Source organism: Ranitomeya variabilis, chromosome 3 (genome assembly GCF_051348905.1).
Source record: "Ranitomeya variabilis isolate aRanVar5 chromosome 3, aRanVar5.hap1, whole genome shotgun sequence".
NCBI lineage: Eukaryota > Metazoa > Chordata > Amphibia > Anura > Dendrobatidae > Ranitomeya > Ranitomeya variabilis.
This window is the reverse complement of record NC_135234.1, coordinates 731,462,356-731,481,481: the sequence shown is the minus strand read 5'-3', so window position 1 is coordinate 731,481,481 and position 19,126 is coordinate 731,462,356. Positions and strand designations below refer to the sequence as shown.

General features: G+C 43.9%; 1 protein-coding gene across 1 annotated transcript in view; it reads left to right on the top strand.

Annotated features, from left to right (window-relative positions):
* Nucleotides 1-617: 617 nt before the first annotated feature.
* Nucleotides 618-19,126, top strand: part of LOC143818566 (high affinity choline transporter 1-like) — a 79,357-nt gene continuing 60,848 nt past the window's right edge. Inside the window, exons 1-2 of the mRNA XM_077299833.1 lie at nt 618-801; nt 8,732-8,845. Of these exons, the coding sequence (XP_077155948.1) occupies nt 624-801; nt 8,732-8,845 (292 nt within the window). The 5' untranslated portion in view covers nt 618-623. The remainder of the gene's footprint in view (nt 802-8,731; nt 8,846-19,126) is intronic.

The following is a 19,126-nucleotide window of genomic DNA, read 5'->3' as shown; positions in this document are numbered from 1 at the left end:
CTCCGATACTGCTGTCGTGGAAGGTTCCTAGAAACCGAATTACCGGTAAGAACTAATTCTATTTTTCACCACCTGCGTTTGCGTTTTAAACGCAAATGTAAAACTAGCCTTAGCTATCGTTTAAAGCTCATTAGCACCAATAAGAGCTAATGCCATGACAGTAGTCCACAACATGTGGCCAGGGTCCTGATCCTGGAGCCTAAGAGGACCCATACGCAAATCTACCACATAAGATACCAAAGTCAAAAATAGCACATGATAGGTCAGGAGTCTGTAGGACCAGGATTTCTAAGCTATTTCCCTCCTTAAGGCTCTTCAGATGCTTTCAAAATTCAACACCCTGGATACACAGGACAGATGTGAAGAATTTATAAGGGAAAATGCATAAATGTACATGTCAGAAGGTCACAAGTCTCCACTCAACATTGAGTCCCATTTGACAGAATTCAGAAATCTCCGACACGAGATAAGACAAGGAGACACTATTTTATTGAATGGCGCTTTGTTTCGAAAGATCATCAAAGGTTTCTTGCTGTTCAGTAGGACCCACATGTCTGCTCACAAGACAGTAACTTGTCTGCAAAGCATTATTGGTCTTTCTCATTCACCACTGTTGATTTGTGATGGCTCTGAACGTCCCTGCTCTGCTGTCTGTACTTCTGTTCTATGCGGCGACATTGGGGATCGGAGTCTGGGCTTCAAAAAAAGCCAAAAGGTTGCAAAAAAATGGAAATCGGATGGAAGTTGCCATTGTTGGGGGAAGAAAAGTCAATATGGTTATTGGATTATTTACTACTACAGGTATGTCTGGTGATTGCAGGATATGGGTCTATTATTACCCTGTTAGGGTATGTGCACACGCTGCGGATTTTGCTGCGGATCCGCAGCTGTTTTCACGCTGCGGATTTGCAGCAGTTTTCCATGAGTTTACAGTACAATGTAAACCTATGGAAAACAAAATCCGCAGTGCACATGCTGCTGAAAAAAACGTGCGGAAATGCTGCGTTGTTTATTCCGCAGCATGTCAATTCTTTGTGCGGATTCCGCTGCGGTTTACACCTGCTCCATAATAGGAATCCGCAGGTGTAAAACCATATGTGAAATCCACACAAAATCCGCAAAGAAAACGCTGTAAATTCGTGGTAATTCCGCAGGTAATCCGCAGTGCGGTATACCTGTGGATTTACCAAAAGAGGTGCGGAACAATCCGCAGGGCTTCCATCCACATGTGCACATACCCTTAAGTACATAGATCATTTTAATTTGGGCACCTTAATAACACAGTTACTTAGAGCCTTAGAATATTTATATATATATATATATATATATATATATATATATATATATATATATATATATATACCTTTTATACTGTACTGTATATTCCTTTTTACTTTTCCATAGCTTGTTTTTTTTCAGGATGACCTAATTTTATTTGGCTTTTGTGGGGGTGAATACAAGGGAGTAATTATAATAGGAGCAGAGATTGCAGATGGATCTATGACCTGAATCCTAGAAGGTGGTGAGGTGGAAACAAAAAGATCCCTTTGAATCCTATAACAATATCCATATAGTGGTCCGTGTGATACTTAGGGGCCTGTTGGAGATTTTGGACTTTGGCATACAATCTTTATATAATGTATTGAATGATTTTTAGTATTTTTTAGGGAGGAAATGGTAAAAAAAAAATCTGTCCAGTTACACCAAATTTATGCACAAGATTTACACCTACTTGTAGTTTTGATTGGTACAATTTTGGGGTACATAAGACTTTTTTCATTACTTTTATTCTTAAAATGTAAATGTATTTATTTATTGCATTACTGTATTGGAAAAATGATCCTTTCATTTTTTTAGTAGAAAGTCGTTGCTAGTGATGAGCGAATATACTCGTTACTCGAGATTTCTCGAGAACACTTGGGGGTCCTCCGAGTATTTTTTAGTGCTCGGAGATTTAGTTTTCATCGCCGCAGCAGGCTGCTTTACAGCTGTTAGCCAGCATAAGTACATGTGGGGGTTGCCTGGTTGCTAGGGAATCCCCACATGTAACCAAGCTGGCTAAGAGATGTAAATCCTTCAGCTGAGGGGAGGAAAACTAAATCTCCGAGCACTAAAAAATACTCGGAGGACCCCCAAGCGTGCTTGGGAAATCTCGAGTAACGAGGATATTCGCTCATCACTAGACATTGCGGATGTCACAAGCCAACTATGTGTATTTTTCTAATGTTTTAAACTTTTTTTTCAGTGTAAAACACCATGTGTCCCACAGGGGCAAGTCTGGTAAATAAATAACAACAGTCAAATGGGGCGACCATGGGACCAATGAAGACAAATACTTTTTTCAAACCCCTCACTCCCACATACATGCCATCAAATATCATTGTTCAGTGACCCTGCATCCCCGTTTTGCAAAGATAACAGTATAATAAACTGTAGCAGCAGATATAAAAGGTAAATAATCATTCATCAATTTACAAACATCAATTTAACCTACAAGAAGAGTCAACACTTCAGACTCTAGGCCAGACCTGGGCAAAGTGCGGCCCACGGTCCACATCCGGCCCTCTGGCTGTTCCAGTCCGACCTGTGGACCGAGACAACCGAGGGGCTGAAAACAGTGGCCCACGTCTGCCGCTGATTGTCTCTGCACGCCCACCCGCCCACTCACTCGTCCATCTGCTCATTTTCTCTGCCTGCCTGCTCACTCGCTCGTCCGTCCACTCATTGTCTCTGCCTGCCCGCCCTCTTGCTCATCTGTCCGCTCGTTGTCTCTGCCCACCCGCTCGCTATCTCCGCAGCCACTCTCCATACACGCTGACTGCACTGATGGAGGAGGGGGATCTTTCCTCCACCAATCAGAGTGTGAAACAGCTAGCGATGATGTCATGTCATCTCATCAGCTGTGTACTGCGGAGATTCAGCGCACCGGAGGCAGAAGCAGAGTACTGTGGAAACGAGAGGAAGATGAATATGTGGTGGTTGTTTTACATTTATCTAAGTATATGGGATGCTTAGTTGCACATGGGGAGGCTATATGGGACTTATCATGGACATGGGAAGGCTTTATGGGACTTATCATGGACATGAGGATGCTATATGGGACTTATCATGGACATGGGGAGGCTATATGGGTCTTATTATGGACATGGGGAGGCTATATGGGTCTTACTATGGACATGGGGAGGCTATATGGGACCTATCATTGACACGGGGAGGCTATATGGGACTTATCATGGACATGCGGAAGCTATGGGGGTATTAACATGAACATGCGAAGGCTGTTTGGGGCTCATATGGTGGCCAAGGTGAGGGCTGTGTGGGTCTCATATGGTGGCCATGGGGAGGCTATGTGGGTCTCATATGGTGGCCATGGGGAGGCTGCATGGGCCTCAGATGCTGGCCATGGAGTGGCTTTATGGGCCTCAGATGCTGGCCATTCAGAGGCTGCATGGGCATCAGGTGCTGGCCATTCGGAGGCTGCATGGGCCTAAGATGCTGGCCATGGGGAGGCTGCGTGGGCCTCAGTTGCTTGCCATTTGGAGGCTGCATGGGCCTCAGATGCTGGCCATTCGGAGGCTGCGTGGGCTTCAGATGCTGGCCATTCGGAGGCTGCATGGGCCTCAGATGCTGGCCATTCGGAGGCTCCGTGGGTTTCAGATGTTGGCCGTTCGGAGGCTGCATGGGCCTCAGATTCAGGCCATTTGTAGGCTGCGTGGGCCTCATACGATATAATAAAGGGGCTGTATTTGAGTTCAAATGGTATATAGGGGGATGTCAGCATACTTAATTCTGCTCAATATTAAATGATATAATTAATATTAAGATATTTGTTAATATAATAATTATAATTAATATGTCGATATTACTATTGAGCCTAATTAATTTCAGCCTATTGGTTCAGCATTCTACCACAGTCACGGTCTCTCATGTGGTCCCTCGGGAAAATTAATTGCCCACCCCTGCTCTAGACCAACATAAGAAAGAAACACGTCAACATAGAGTCTATTCCTCCTAGCTTACTGAAAATACACGTCTGGTTAGTTAAGATAACATGCTGCGCTGTCACAGTCTACTCAGCTCAAAGCTGTATGAACACTTAGAGTGAAGGGCCCCCCAGGATGTTGGTCTGTGCCACACGTGACACCCGCCAACCACTTATACAAAATTATGCACTTTAATACACACATGTTTACATATAAATCCCCATATATGACCACAGGGAGAAACATGTCACTCATGAGGAGAGGGAAGGGAGAAACTGTCAGAGACCCGCCTGTCTGACCAGTCTCCCATGCAGCTCGGTGCAGCTTAGGCTACTTTCTCACATCAGTTTTTTGCTGTCAGGCTCAATCCGGCAAACTTTTAAAAAGACGGAATCCATCGCCATATTCGTCATTTTACGGATCCGGTGCCATAGGCTTCCATTATAGCAAATGCCGGACGCTGCCGGATCCGGCGCTGTCCGTTTTTTCGACGGACACAAAAACATTAGTATGTCCATATTATCTATCTATGACAGAAAAACGGTTCCGGCGGCAACTTTTGCCGGATCCGGTTTTTTTCAAAATTCGCCAGATTGTGATTGACAGCAAAAAACTGATGTGTGAAAGTAGCCTTAAAGTATGTTTTTCGCTGAAATGCCGCTAGGGAGTTTTTCCTAACTGTCCAGTTTGGAGGGATGAATAGAATTAGTGGACTGAGATCTAATTTTCTTAAAGGGATTATCTAACCAGAAGTTTACATCTATCTATATAATTGTCTAAGGGTCACTTCCGTCTTTCTGTCTGTCTTTCTGTCTGTCTGTAACGGAAATCCTGTGTCGCTGATTGGTCGCCAATCACCAATCAGCGACGGGCACAGTCCGGCCGCGAATTCACCCCTTCCTACCCTCCGTCAGTGCCCCCTCCATACTCCCCTCCAGTCACCGCTCACACAGGGTTAATGGCTGCGTTACACCGCGTTATGCCGCGGTGTAACGCAGTCCGTTAACGCTGCTATTAACCCTGTGTGACCAACTTTTTACTATTGATGCTGCCTTTGCAGCATCAATAGTAAAAAGATCTAATGTTAAAAATAATAAAAAAAATTAAAAATCATTATATTCTCACCTTCCGGCGCCTTTCCCACTCCTCGCGACTCTCCGGTCCAAAGAATGCATTGCGGTCTCGCAAGATGATGACGTAGCGGTCTCGCCTAATTGTCCTAAAATAGGAAAGGTTTATACTGATATAATGTCAAATATTGAAAAAAACATGCATATATGTCTTTTTATATGATGTATGTAAACTTCTGGTTTCAACTGTATATATAAAAAGACAGGGTATGTAGTACTAGAGATGAGAATTCGGAAAACATTTGCCAATCTCAAAATTGGCACGAACATAGCACATTTGAATTTGTGCTCAGTTTCCCGAGTGTTTTTCCTCAAATGCGGCAACATTCAGTCAAATGTCGATAAATGATTGCATTTGTTTTGACTTTGTCTAGGATAGTGGTGCTGTATGATGAGCGGGGGTTGTGTTTTATGATGGGAAGGGGTGTGTCTAGGTCAGAGGAGATGCGGAGTGTAATTTTTTTCATTTAATAGCCTAATATGTTCATATTACCGCAGCCAATCAGGGCACAGAAACCATCCACAATGTCATAACACAAGTACTTCTGTGATTGGCTGGTGAAGTCACATGTCCCTCTCCGTATAAAAAGCAGACATCTTGTTTTGCTGGCTGCATTTTCTCAATGTAAGGCTGCCGTCACACTAGCAGTGTTTGGTCAGTACTTTGCATCAGTATTTGTAAGCCAAAACCAGGAGTGGGTGATAAATGCAGAAGTGGTGCATATGTTTCTATTATACTTTTCCTTTATTTGTTCCACTCCTGGTTTTGGCTTACAAATACTGATCTAAAATACTGATCAAATACTGCTAGTGTGACGGCAGCCTAACAGCGCAGACTGGCCGCTGCTGCTGCAACTGAACTTGTAATTCGTTAGATAAGATCATGTCCTGTTTCAAATCGATCTTTCAGTATCTAACTAGATTGTGCTAAAACTGTGTTGCATTGATGAATCAGGATCACCCATTTGCTAATCAAAATCATTAGGCCTAATATTAGGGTTCAGCCAGGAGGCCCCATTTGCTAATTCAAATCGTTTGGGCTAAAACTGTTTTGCAGTGAGGAATCAAAAGGCCCCATTTGCTAATCAAAATCGTTAAGGGCTTAATATTGGGGTTCAGCCAGGAGGCCCCATTTGCTAATCCAAATAGTTTGTGCTAGCGCTGCATCAAGTGGCCTCTCCTCCTTGTCATCCACCTTAACATTACACAGTACAATCCTAAGAGGTAGCAACCCAATCACCCTTGTTTCCCCTGCGTCAAAAATTTCCAACCGCCCAACTAACTGTGGGGAACAACAGATGGGACAATCTGCAGAGCTGTTCAAACATTCTATTCCATGGGCATCAGAGGTCTGCTCCAAAGATTCACAGAATCCAGAGGAGGAAAGCATCTGCACCGGTGTCCAAAATTGTTTCCCGTTGGATCCAGGGCTGGATAAAGTAGGATCTGAGCAGAATCCAGGATACTTTGTGGTTTCCCACATAGACACAAAGTGATGCAACCATGACAAGCACAGTATCCTCAGCCACAACTGCAGTTCAAGAGTTGTCAAGCCTGGGCCTTTTTTGAGACTGCAAAGGATGACCCAATTCACGTTATCTGTCAACTTAGCAAAAAACAACTCAATAGAGGCAAAAGTTGCAATAATTTGACAACTACATGCATGAATCGACACATGCGCTATCAACATGCCTTAGTCTGGGAATCACACTGCACTGAAATGCGGACTAGCGGGCCTCGCCATCCACCAGCTGTCCCATCAACTACATCTGCTGCTTCTTCCTCCTTCATCGCTGTGGCAAGTGTTCTCATACAGGTCTCCGGCCGCAGAACCTCCACTTGTTTACCCCTACAGTAGGGGTGAGTGAGAGCTCGTTAGTTGTTACTTAAATGGAGAGGACTGCTGTTTTTGTTTCACTTAATACACCATAAAATCTCCCCCTGCACCTCACTCACAGTCCAGCAATTTCTCCTGTTTACCCTATCCCACCCACTCTCAGCACAGCAGCCAGCCCTCAGTCTCTCAGTTGTGATCACATAAAAGAATGTTTCCTCCTACCTGTGCGAAACATAAAAGCTTGAACTCCTTCATCTTCAATCTGTTGGCCATGGAAATGCTGCCTTTCCACCTGGAAACACCTGGATACAGAAGGTTTCCAAAAGATGATGGCCGTTGCAGTCCCCCAGTACCAGTTGCCCAGTCGCCATTACTTCTCTACGAAAGTTGTGCTTGCACTACACCAGCATGTCGCAGACAACATCCCCTGTTCCCTGAAAAAATATATGTCTGCCAGGGTGTGTTTCACCACTGAAACCTGGACAAGCAAATATGGGCAGGGGTGTTACATCCTCTAAGTTTGTGGGAAAAACCTCTGTATCTATCACTTCCTCCACTGCTTATGACTCCTCCACCTCCTCTATTGCCTCCATCTGTGCCCTCAACTTCTCCCTGAATGAGACATGTGTTCCAACAGTGCAGAGAGAATAACTCCCACCTCTGCACTGCACAGCCAGGGCTCACCGCAATATAGGCAGTGTTTAAATTAATATGATTTGGAGAGTCACACATATCAGGAGTTGCGGACAGCTATCCAAGCCGAGTTAGTGCAATGGCTGAGTCCACTGAACCTGGAGCCAGGGAAGACAACGTGTCATAACGGTGCAAACCTGGTGGCAGCCCTAAGCTGGGACAACCTCACATACGTGCCTTTCATGGCTCATGTCCTCAACTGGTGGTACAGCAATTTCTTTGCTACTATCCTGGCCTGGATGCACAGCTACAGAAAGCATGGACGCCATGTTCTCACTTCCGCAGATCGAAACCCGCAGGTCATCGACTTGCATCACTACAGAGATCTTTTGGCCTACTGTTTGATTTGCAATGTGCCGACATGGTGGAATGCCACTCTGCACATTTTGCAGTGACTGTGGCAGCAGCAATGAGCCCTGGTACAGTATGTTCTTATGCATAGCCTGGGCAAAAACACTGTACGGACGTGGTGCAAATCACGCTTGTGGAGTGGGCACAGCTGAAGGACCTCTGCACCCTTCTGCACAGTTTCAAAATAGCTACTAAGATGGTTAAAGCTGGCGATGCTGTCATCAGCATCACTATTCCAGTCATCTACATGCAAGACCACACTTTCAGTAGTCTGCGTGAGAAGATGGTGGTCGCAGAGGAAGAGGTGGGAGCAGAGGAAATGCGGAAGGGATAAAATATCTCTAATTTCCGGACTGTCGTCACACAGGCAAATGCTATATTGATTACAGCAATTGAGGGGGCTCATGGTACTAGACAAACTGTTAGTGAAGCTGTTTTTGTCACCCCTTAAGGTATTGTGTATACGTTTGGTTTTTCCTCCCATTGAACTTAATGGGGTTCGGCTATGTTCACCGACCTGTTTGGCAAACATGTTTGGCAAACATAGGGACTTTCGCTGAACCGAACCGAACCTTGAAAGATAGGCTCATCTCTATGTAGTACCAAATTTTGTAAAGAAAGCAACTTTTATAAATGTTTTAATTTCCGCGTAATGTCACAGCTCAAAGAAGGCAAAGTATGAGGTAAAGAGATTCGAATAATACATTAATGACTAAGATTCTAATAATCTTTTTCAGCTACTTGGGTTGGAGGTGCGTACATTAATGGATCTGCTGAGATCGTCTACCTTCCTGGACGAGGACTGGCATGGCTTCAAGCTCCCTTGGGATTTTCCATAGCATTAATCTTAGGTAACAGACAACATGTAACCTCCATATAATGGCCTGATGATAATTATAGAGAAAAACATTAAGGTGGAAGCACTTTATTTTAATCACACCAACATATTTTACCATGGAGATAATAACAAACTAGTAAAACTACAAATCAAAGTAATGAGCAGATAATAAGAAAAAAGGAGAGAGGACCTTGCACGAGAGCTGACACTCTACAGGAGAGAGGACCCTGCACATAAGAGCTGACACTACAGGAGAGAGGACCCTGCACATAAGAGCTGACACTACAGGAGAGAGGACCCTGCTAGTGATGAGTGAATATACTCGTTACTTGAGATTTCTCGAGCATGCTTGGGGGTCCTCCGAGTATTTTTTAGTGCTCTGAGTTTTAGTTTTTCCTGTTGCATCTGAATGATTTACATTTACAGCTTAAGTACATGTGGGGATTCCCTAGCAACCAGGCAACCCCCACATGTACTTAAGCTGACTATCAGATGTAAATCATTCAGCTGCAACAGGAAAAACTAAAACTCCGAGCACTAAAAAATACTCGGAGGACCCCCGAGCATGCTCGAGAAATCTCAAATAACGAGTATATTCGCTCATCACTAGACCCTGCCCATAAGAGCTGACACTCTATAGGAGAGAGAGGATCCTGCACATAAGAGCTGACACTGTACAGGAGAGAGGATCCTGCACATAAGAGCTGACACTCTACAGGAGAGAGGACCCTGCACATAAGAGCTGACACTCTACAGGAGAGAGGACCCTGCGCATAAGAGCTGACACTCTATAGGAGAGAGGATCCTGCACATAAGAGCTGACACTACAGGAGAGAGGACCCTGCACATAAGAGCTGACACTGTGCAGGAGAGAGGACCCTGCACATAAGAGCTGAAACTCTACAGAAAGGAGGGCCCTGCACATAAGAGCTGACACTCTACAGGAGAGAGGACCCTGCACATAAGAGCTGACACTCTACAGGAGAGAGGATCCTGCACATAAGAGCTGACACTCTACAGGAGAGAGGACCCTGCACATAAGAGCTGACACTGTACAGGAGAGAGGACCCTGTACATAAGAGCTGACACTGTACAGGAGAGAGGACCCTGCACATAAGAGCTGACACTCTACAGGAGAGTAAAATAGCCCAAACACCCTGACTATGGGACACACCAAAGATAAGCACCACACCAGGGAATAAGATTAAAAATTAACTTTTATTGTACAATTATGGTAGCAACAAATAATTCATAAAAACATGTGTTATATAAAACATATAGTATATCAGTGCGCACCACAGGACATATAAAATTAAATAAATTCAAGCTAAACTCAGTATTCCATTAATACTGTAGGTCCCACTCCAAATATAAAGCATATAAAACTGTGTATATCACAAATATATTAATCACTATGTATAAAGTGCAGCGTGCTGAAAAAATTCCTCTATATATATTGCACATGTGCTATGCATCCGAACAGCATTCATATGTTTAGCTGAAAAAAGTGCCGTGTGCCAAAAAATACATATGTGTTCACTAAAAAAAGTGCTATGTGCCAATTGCACTATATAAACAGCTAAAGGTGCTCATGCGCTCACACACCTCTAAGCCTGAAGAAAATTACCGTATTTTCCGGCGTATAAGACGACTTTTTAACCCTTGAAAATCTTCTTAAAAGTCGGGGGTCGTCTTATACGCCAGGAATCGTCTTGTACGCCGGGTGTATATGGTGGGTGGGGGGGGGAGTGATCCTGATGACGACGAGGGGGCGTCTCATAGGAAAGTGAGTATCCCCCATTACCTTATCGTAGTGCTGCAGCGTGGGGTCTCTGTGCTGGGAGCGGCGGCTGCTGTGCTGTGGGGCGGCGGCTCCTCTTCTGCAGTGTGGGGCCTCTGGTGCTGTGGGGCGGCGGCGTATCTTCATGCAGTCGGGGCTCCTCCGGCATCTCCTTAAAGCCTGGAGGCCCCGCCGGCAACTCCATCGGTACAATGTGGTGGCCTCCGGGAAAATGGCCTCTGCTCAGATTCAGATCTCGTGTCCCGAGATTTCGGGACGAGATCTGAATCTGAGCATGCGCAGCCCCCAGCGGCCATTTTCCCGGAGGCCACCGCATCGCACCTATTGAGCTGCCTCCGGGAAAATGGCCGCTGCATTGCACCGAAGGAGTTGCCGGCGGGGCCTCCAGGCTTTAAGGAGATGCCAGAGGAGCCCCGACTGCATAAAGATAAGCCACCGCCACCCCACAGCACAGAGGCCCCACACTGCAGAAGAGGAGCCGCCGCACCACAGCACAGCAGCTGCCGCTCCCAGCACAGAGACCCCCACGCTGCAGCGCTACGATAAGGTAATGGGGGATACTCACTTTCCTGTGAGACGCCCCCTCGTCGTCATCAGGATCACTCCCCCCCCCCAAAAGGCACATATTCACCGGCCCTATAAGACGACATACGGTGTATAAGAAGACCCCCGACTTTTAAGAAGATTTTATATTTTAACTGGTAAAGTTGGGGGGTCGTCTTATATGCCGGAAAATACGGTAAGTGACCAATGTATAAATAAAAATGAATCAAAACAAACAAAGTGCTGTGTGCCAAATGATCAATATGGACTACAAGCTTTAAAATGTGCTTGCAGGCTCGCACACCATGAGCCTGAAAGTGAAAGTGACCACCGTGCACAGAGGGGACCTAAAGAAATCCTATACCATCAATACCTTGAGTAGCTGGGTCCTGTGGAAGCGTACCCCAACGCGCGTTTCGGACAATTAACCTTCGTCAGGGGGTGTTAAATGGTGGTCCGTAAGGAGTTTATATACCGGCGATCACCTATCCCTGGCGCCTTCAGTGTAGCCGGCACATGCGCAGTCAGGAGGATCCGGGAACCTGTGGCCACGCCCCACGTGACCGGACGTACGGGGCCGAGTACCCGACGTTGCCAAGGACACTGGGACGCGACAACAGACTCCGGATCGCAGACCGCGCATGCGCTCCACTCAGGAGCACAGTATAGGAAAGAAAGCCTTTGTAAGTGCAACTGAACTATTGGAGTGACTATATAGTAGAAAGGGGTACACATACTAACCATACCATTAACCGCAGTACCTGTGTTATATAGCAAACCATATTACTATCTACACATACTGCTTTACAGATGTTAACCGCACCATGTGAATGCATGGTGCAAATGTATACTATTTACGGTAATCCAGTTAAATATCTGAATATACTATTCTATATAGATATGTATAATAAAGTGTTCACTCTAGAACACAAGATAACTTAGATGGTATTAACATAAAAATCACATATATCCGTTTTTATCATACTAAGTCCCTGTGGGAGATGAGATATACTCTATCCTACAAAATATCATACATTACCAGACCATTATATATATATAGTAGAATAATTAGAATGAATATAAATAACCGTATACATATATATACATATACATACACATGCACACATACACATATGCATACACATATCTCCATAAAAAGTGGCATATCAAATCTATCTCTCATTATTTATACACCACAAATAATATCCATATCCATATTGATATTCATATCCATAACGAAATCCTTCTCCACAGGGAACGACGATTTCCACTCGAATCCATGTATCTCGGTATATCACCATCCAGAACCCCAAAGACACCCACAACAGTGCATAAATTGGGTAAGTATCAATCTAAAATATGTAAAAGAATAAAAAATTAAAATCCAAGAACCATGATAAAAACATGTCAGAGAATAAAAACTGGTTTATTAAAATCAATATCATAAGAAAGGTGCAAAACTTAAATTTTCATTTAGGCCCATTGGTGAAACTGTATTTAGAACCCAAATCCATCTTGTCTCCTTTTTAGATAGTGGTATTGTGATTGGTCCACCATGCTCCCCATTTTTGATGGTATCAATACCAATCACTTTAAATAATGAGGGATCACAATTGTGATAAATTCTAAAGTGTTTTGGTATTGTTTTCAATAGTGAGACATTTTCAGCTTCTTTCGCTGCCACAATTCCCAGCACATGCTCACGGACACGTATTTTGAGCTGCCTAGTGGTCATGCCCACATATATCAAGGAACAAGGACATGTGGCATAGTAGATGACTGCCTTAGATGTACAAGTTATACTATGTCTAATTTGAAATACATTTGTTCCATCAGAATTTACAAATGTCTGTTCCCTTGCTATATTTGGGCATGCCACGCATTTACCACAAGGCCTACACCCTAGAGTCTGTCTTGTATTATCCAAAAATGAAGGCAAAGTCTGGTCATGTGGATAATGACTCTTTACCAAACACTCTTTTAAATTCTTTGCCCTCCTATACGTGATGGTAGGTTTCTCACCTATATATTTGGATAAAATAGGATCCGCCTTTAAAATTCCCCATGACTTACTCAGCTGAGATCTTACCATTTCACTTTGCCCATGATACTGTGTTATATACCTTACTACTTGGTTGGTTTTAGTTGGTTTTGTTCCATAAAGTGCCTGGTGCCGTGAAATATTTTTAGCCCGATTGTACCCCTTCTTTACTGAACGTCGGCTGTACCCACGTTCCAGGAATCTATCTCTGAGTTCAGAGGCCTGTTTTTCAAATTCAACATCCTCAGAGCAGATTCTCCTCAATCGCAGGAATTGGCCAATAGGGATGGAGTTGATCATTGTAGGAGGATGTGCGGATGTTGCATGCAGGAGTGAGTTTACAGATGTCTCCTTCCGAAACATCCTAGTTTGCAAACAATTATCATGATTCCTGTGTATACTAACATCCAAAAACTCCATCATATTTGTGTCATATTTGTATGTTAGCCTTAAATTGCAAGAGTTCTGATTCAATTCTGACATAAAATCTTTAAGGGACTCAGCTGAACCCTGCCATATGAAGAAAATGTCGTCAATGAATCTCACCCACATTGGGATGCGATCCATTGACAACCCAGGTCCTGACATCAAGAGGTCCCTCTCCCACAGCCCCAGGAATAAATTTGCATAACTGGGCACAAAAGCTGCGCCCATTGCAGTGCCCTGGAGCTGTAGGTACAGGGACCCCTTGAAAAGGAAAAAATTCCTTGTCAGTGAAAATTCCAGCAACTGAGTAATAAACTGTCTCATTGATGTGGGCAATACAGATGACTCCAGAAAATATTCCACAGCTCGAACCCCATCACTGTGTCTGATATTCGTGTATAGACGTTCAACGTCACAGGACACCAACAGGGAATCTATGCCAATATATAGGCCATCCACTTTTTTTAAAAACTCATTAGTATCTTTTATAAAAGATGGAAGCTCTTCAACCAATGGTTTTAGTTTTTCATCCACAAATTTATTTACTTTTTCTACATAATTACCACACCCTGAGATTATAGGTCTCCCAGGTGGATTATTACGATCTTTGTGGACCTTAGGTAGTAGATACATAGTTGGTACAGTAGGTTCCGCTACTTGAAGAGCCAAGAACAGGTCCTTAGAGATCACTTTACCCTCATAGGCCACACGAAGTATACCCATAAGTTCACCCTGAAATTTTACCAGTGGATTAAATGTCATTTTCCTATAACATACCTCATCCCTAAGTTGGCGGAAGGCCTCTTTTTCATAAAGGCTCTTGGGCCATACAACTACATTCCCACCCTTGTCAGCTGGTTTAAATATTACATCCTTCATATTTTGTAAATTTTTTAAGGCGACTTTTTCACCCATACTTAGATTATCACTCTGAGAAAATTTAGGGATTTTATCAAACGCCTTACTCACTGTTTTCACAAACACCTCAAGAGTAGAACAAGCTGACAAGGGTGGGAACTTACGTGATTTGGGACGAATGGACGGTGGAACCTTACCTCCTATTAATTCCTTGTGTTCCTGAGCCAATTCCTCCAGGGTAGCTAGTGCCTCTTGTTCCACCTCTGTAGGGAACAACCGCAACGTATCCTCATTATGGAAGTGTTTTTTGAACAAAAGTTTACATGCAAATAAATGCAAGTCCTTAACAGCCTCAAATTTATTAAAATTGGCCGCTGAACAAAACATCAACCCTCTCTGCAAGACATCAATTTCATTTAATGACAACACATGAGAACTTAAATTAATCACCTTTAAAGTGTTACCAAATCTCTCAGGGGATTGTCCAAAGTTCCGTTTCGCTGCTGTATACCGTGGCTCCCGTTTACGTTTGGGTGTAGAAGCTGCGGCTGTAAACCCAGAGGCGGAAGAGGAGGCACCAGACATATCCACAACTGCAGTGCTCGAGGACGCAGAAAGATTCCGGTTCCTGGTATCCACATTTTCCTTCCGCCATCTATAGATCTTTCCACTTGAGAAGTCCTTCTGGTCTCGTACTAATTTCTTTGTCTGGTTTATTCGGATCTCGTTTATCCATTGATCCATCAATTTTTCAAGTTGGCCATCCATGGATGAGATTTGATCATTTGATAGGCACGCATTAGCCTTAATGAACATTTCATCCAGTAATTTATCCACTTCCAATAAATTCTTGGAGTGGTGTTTTACCAATAATTCCATAAGTTGTTTTGATGCAGAATTACATACCTCCTCCCAGTTTTTAATAAATTCTTCATCATTTACTGGAAATGCTGGGGTAACATGTATGCGTAAACCCCTTGGTATGAGATGATGCTGGATATAGTTATCTAAAAAGGCTCTATTCCACCATGAGCGGGTTCTCTTGAATGCTAAGTTTTTTATTGCTTTAAACATCTCCTCAAATTGTGAAGTACCAGTTATTAGAGTTGCCACATCATTGTTTGAGGAGATGTTTAAAGCAATAAAAAACTTAGCATTCAAGAGAACCCGCTCATGGTGGAATAGAGCCTTTTTAGATAACTATATCCAGCATCATCTCAACTATGTATCTACTACCTAAGGTCCACAAAGATCGTAATAATCCACCTGGGAGACCTATAATCTCAGGGTGTGGTAATTATGTAGAAAAAGTAAATAAATTTGTGGATGAAAAACTAAAACCATTGGTTGAAGAGCTTCCATCTTTTATAAAAGATACTAATGAGTTTTTAAAAAAAGTGGATGGCCTATATATTGGCATAGATCCCTGTTGGTGTCCTGTGACGTTGAAAGTCTATACACGAATATCAGACACAGTGATGGGGTTCGAGCTGTGGAATATTTTCTGGAGTCATCTGTATTGCCCACATCAATGAGACAGTTTATTACTCAGTTGCTGGAATTTTCACTGACAAGGAATTTTTTCCTTTTCAAGGGGTCCCTGTACCTACAGCTCCAGGGCACTGCAATGGGCGCAGCTTTTGCGCCCAGTTATGCAAATTTATTCCTGGGGCTGTGGGAGAGGGACCTCTTGATGTCAGGACCTGGGTTGTCAATGGATCGCATCCCAATGTGGGTGAGATTCATTGACGACATTTTCTTCATATGGCAGGGTTCAGCTGAGTCCCTTAAAGATTTTATGTCAGAATTGAATCAGAACTCTCGCAATTTAAGGCTAACATACAAATATGACACAAATATGATGGAGTTTTTGGATGTTAGTATACACAGGAATCATGATAATTGTTTGCAAACTAGGATGTTTCGGAAGGAGACATCTGTAAACTCACTCCTGCATGCAACATCCGCACATCCTCCTACAATGATCAACTCCATCCCTATTGGCCAATTCCTGCGATTGAGGAGAATCTGCTCTGAGGATGTTGAATTTGAAAAACAGGCCTCTGAACTCAGAGATAGATTCCTGGAACGCAGGTACAGCCGACGTTCAGTAAAGAAGGGGTACAATCGGGCTAAAAATATTTCACGGCACCAGGCACTTTATGGAACAAAACCAACTAAAACCAACCAAGTAGTAAGGTATATAACACAGTATCATGGGCAAAGTGAAATGGTAAGATCTCAGCTGAGTAAGTCATGGGGAATTTTAAAGGCGGATCCTATTTTATCCAAATATATAGGTGAGAAACCTACCATCACGTACAGGAGGGCAAAGAATTTAAAAGAGTGTTTGGTAAAGAGTCATTATCCACATGGCCAGACTTTGCCTTCATTTTTGGATAATACAAGACAGACTCTAGGGTGTAGGCCTTGTGGTAAATGCGTGGCATGCCCAAATATAGCAAGGGAACAGACATTTGTAAATTCTGATGGAACAAATGTATTTCAAATTAGACATAGTATAACTTGTACATCTAAGGCAGTCATCTACTATGCCACATGTCCTTGTTCCTTGATATATGTGGGCATGACCACTAGGCAGCTCAAAATACGTGTCCGTGAGCATGTGCTGGGAATTGTGGCAGCGAAAGAAGCTGAAAATGTCTCACTATTGAAAACAATACCAAAACACTTTAGAATTTATCACAATTGTGATCCCTCATTATTTAAAGTGATTGGTATTGATACCATAAAAAATGGGGAGCGTGGTGGACTGTTATGATCCTAATGGCAGAGGATCTCAGGAGTACCAGCTAAGTCTGCAAACACAAAAAACCAGCTCATAGGGAAGTGGTAACTTGACTGACCGTATACCTGATCCTAGCACAAACAACTAGCAGCAGCCGGGGAACGTACCTACGTTGGTTCTAGACGTCTCGCGCCAGCCGGAGAACTAACTAACCCTTTCAGAGAAAATAAGACCTCTCTTGCCTCAAGAGAAAGGACCCCAAAGTTATAATACAAGCCCCCAACAAATAATAACGGTGAGGTAAGAAGAAATGACAAACGTAAGAATGAACTAGATTTAGCAAAGAGAGGCCCACTGACTAATAGCAGAAAATAGAAAGATGACTTATACGGTCAGCAAAAAACCCTACAAAATATCCACGCTGAATATCCAAGAACCCCCACACCGACTAACGGTGTGGGGGGAGGATAACAGCCCCCCTTGAGCTTCCAGCAAAATCAGGAATCACATTTTAAACAAAGCTGGAACAAAATAAGGGAAATTCAAATGCACAAAAATAAGAAAGCAGGACTTAGCTTATCTTGCAAAATCAGGAGACCAGGAGACAGGAGAAAACAGACAAGGTCTGATAACAACGAATCCAGGCACAATACAGAGTCTCCAGGAAGTTTATATAGGCACACCCAGGCCTGGGGAAAGACACTCCAAGTGCCATACCGCTAATGACCACAAGAGGGAGCCAAGAACTATAGTTCACAACAGTACCCCCCCTTTAAGGAGGGGTCACCGAACCCTCACCAAGACCACCAGGGCGATCAGGATGAGCAGCGTGAAAGGCACGAACCAAATCGGCCGCATGAACATCAGAGGCGACCACCCAGGAATTGTCCTCCTGACCATAGCCCTTCCATTTGACCAGATACTGAAGCCTCCGTCTAGAGAGACGAGAGTCCAAGATCTTCTCCACCACATACTCCAACTCGCCCTCAACCAACACCGGAGCAGGAGGCTCAACAGCAGGAACCATAGGCACCACGTACCGCCGTAACAAAGACCTATGGAACACATTGTGAATGGCAAACGACACCGGAAGATCCAAACGAAACGACACCGGATTAAGGACTTCCAAAATTTTATAAGGACCAATAAAGCGAGGCTTAAACTTAGGAGAGGAAACCTTCAGAGGGACATACCGAGAAGACAACCAAACCAAATCCCCAACACGAAGTCGGGGACCCACACCGCGGCGGCGGTTGGCAAAGCGCTGAGCCTTCTCCTGTGACAACTTCAAGTTGTCCACCACAAGATTCCAAATCCGCTGCAACCTATCCACCACGGAATCCACCCCAGGACAGTCAGAAGGTTCAACATGACCCGAGGAAAACCGCGGATGAAAACCAGAGTTGCAGAAAAATGGCAAAACCAAAGTAGCGGAACTTGCCCGATTATTAAGGGCAAACTCAGCCAGTGGCAAGAAAGTCACCCAATCATCCTGATCCGCAGAAACAAAACATCTCAAATAAGCCTCCAGCGTCTGATTAGTTCGCTCCGTTTGGCCATTAGTCTGAGGATGAAAGGCAGATGAAAATGACAAATCGATGCCCATCCTAGCACAAAAGGATCGCCAGAATCTGGACACAAACTGGGATCCTCTGTCAGACACGATATTCTCAGGAATGCCGTGCAAACGAACCACATTCTGAAAGAACAAAGGAACCAAATCGGAAGAGGAAGGCAACTTAGGCAAGGGCACCAAATGGACCATCTTGGAAAAACGATCACAGACCACCCAGATGACAGACATTCCTTGAGACACCGGAAGATCTGAAATGAAATCCATGGAAATGTGCGTCCAAGGCCTCTTCGGGACGGGCAA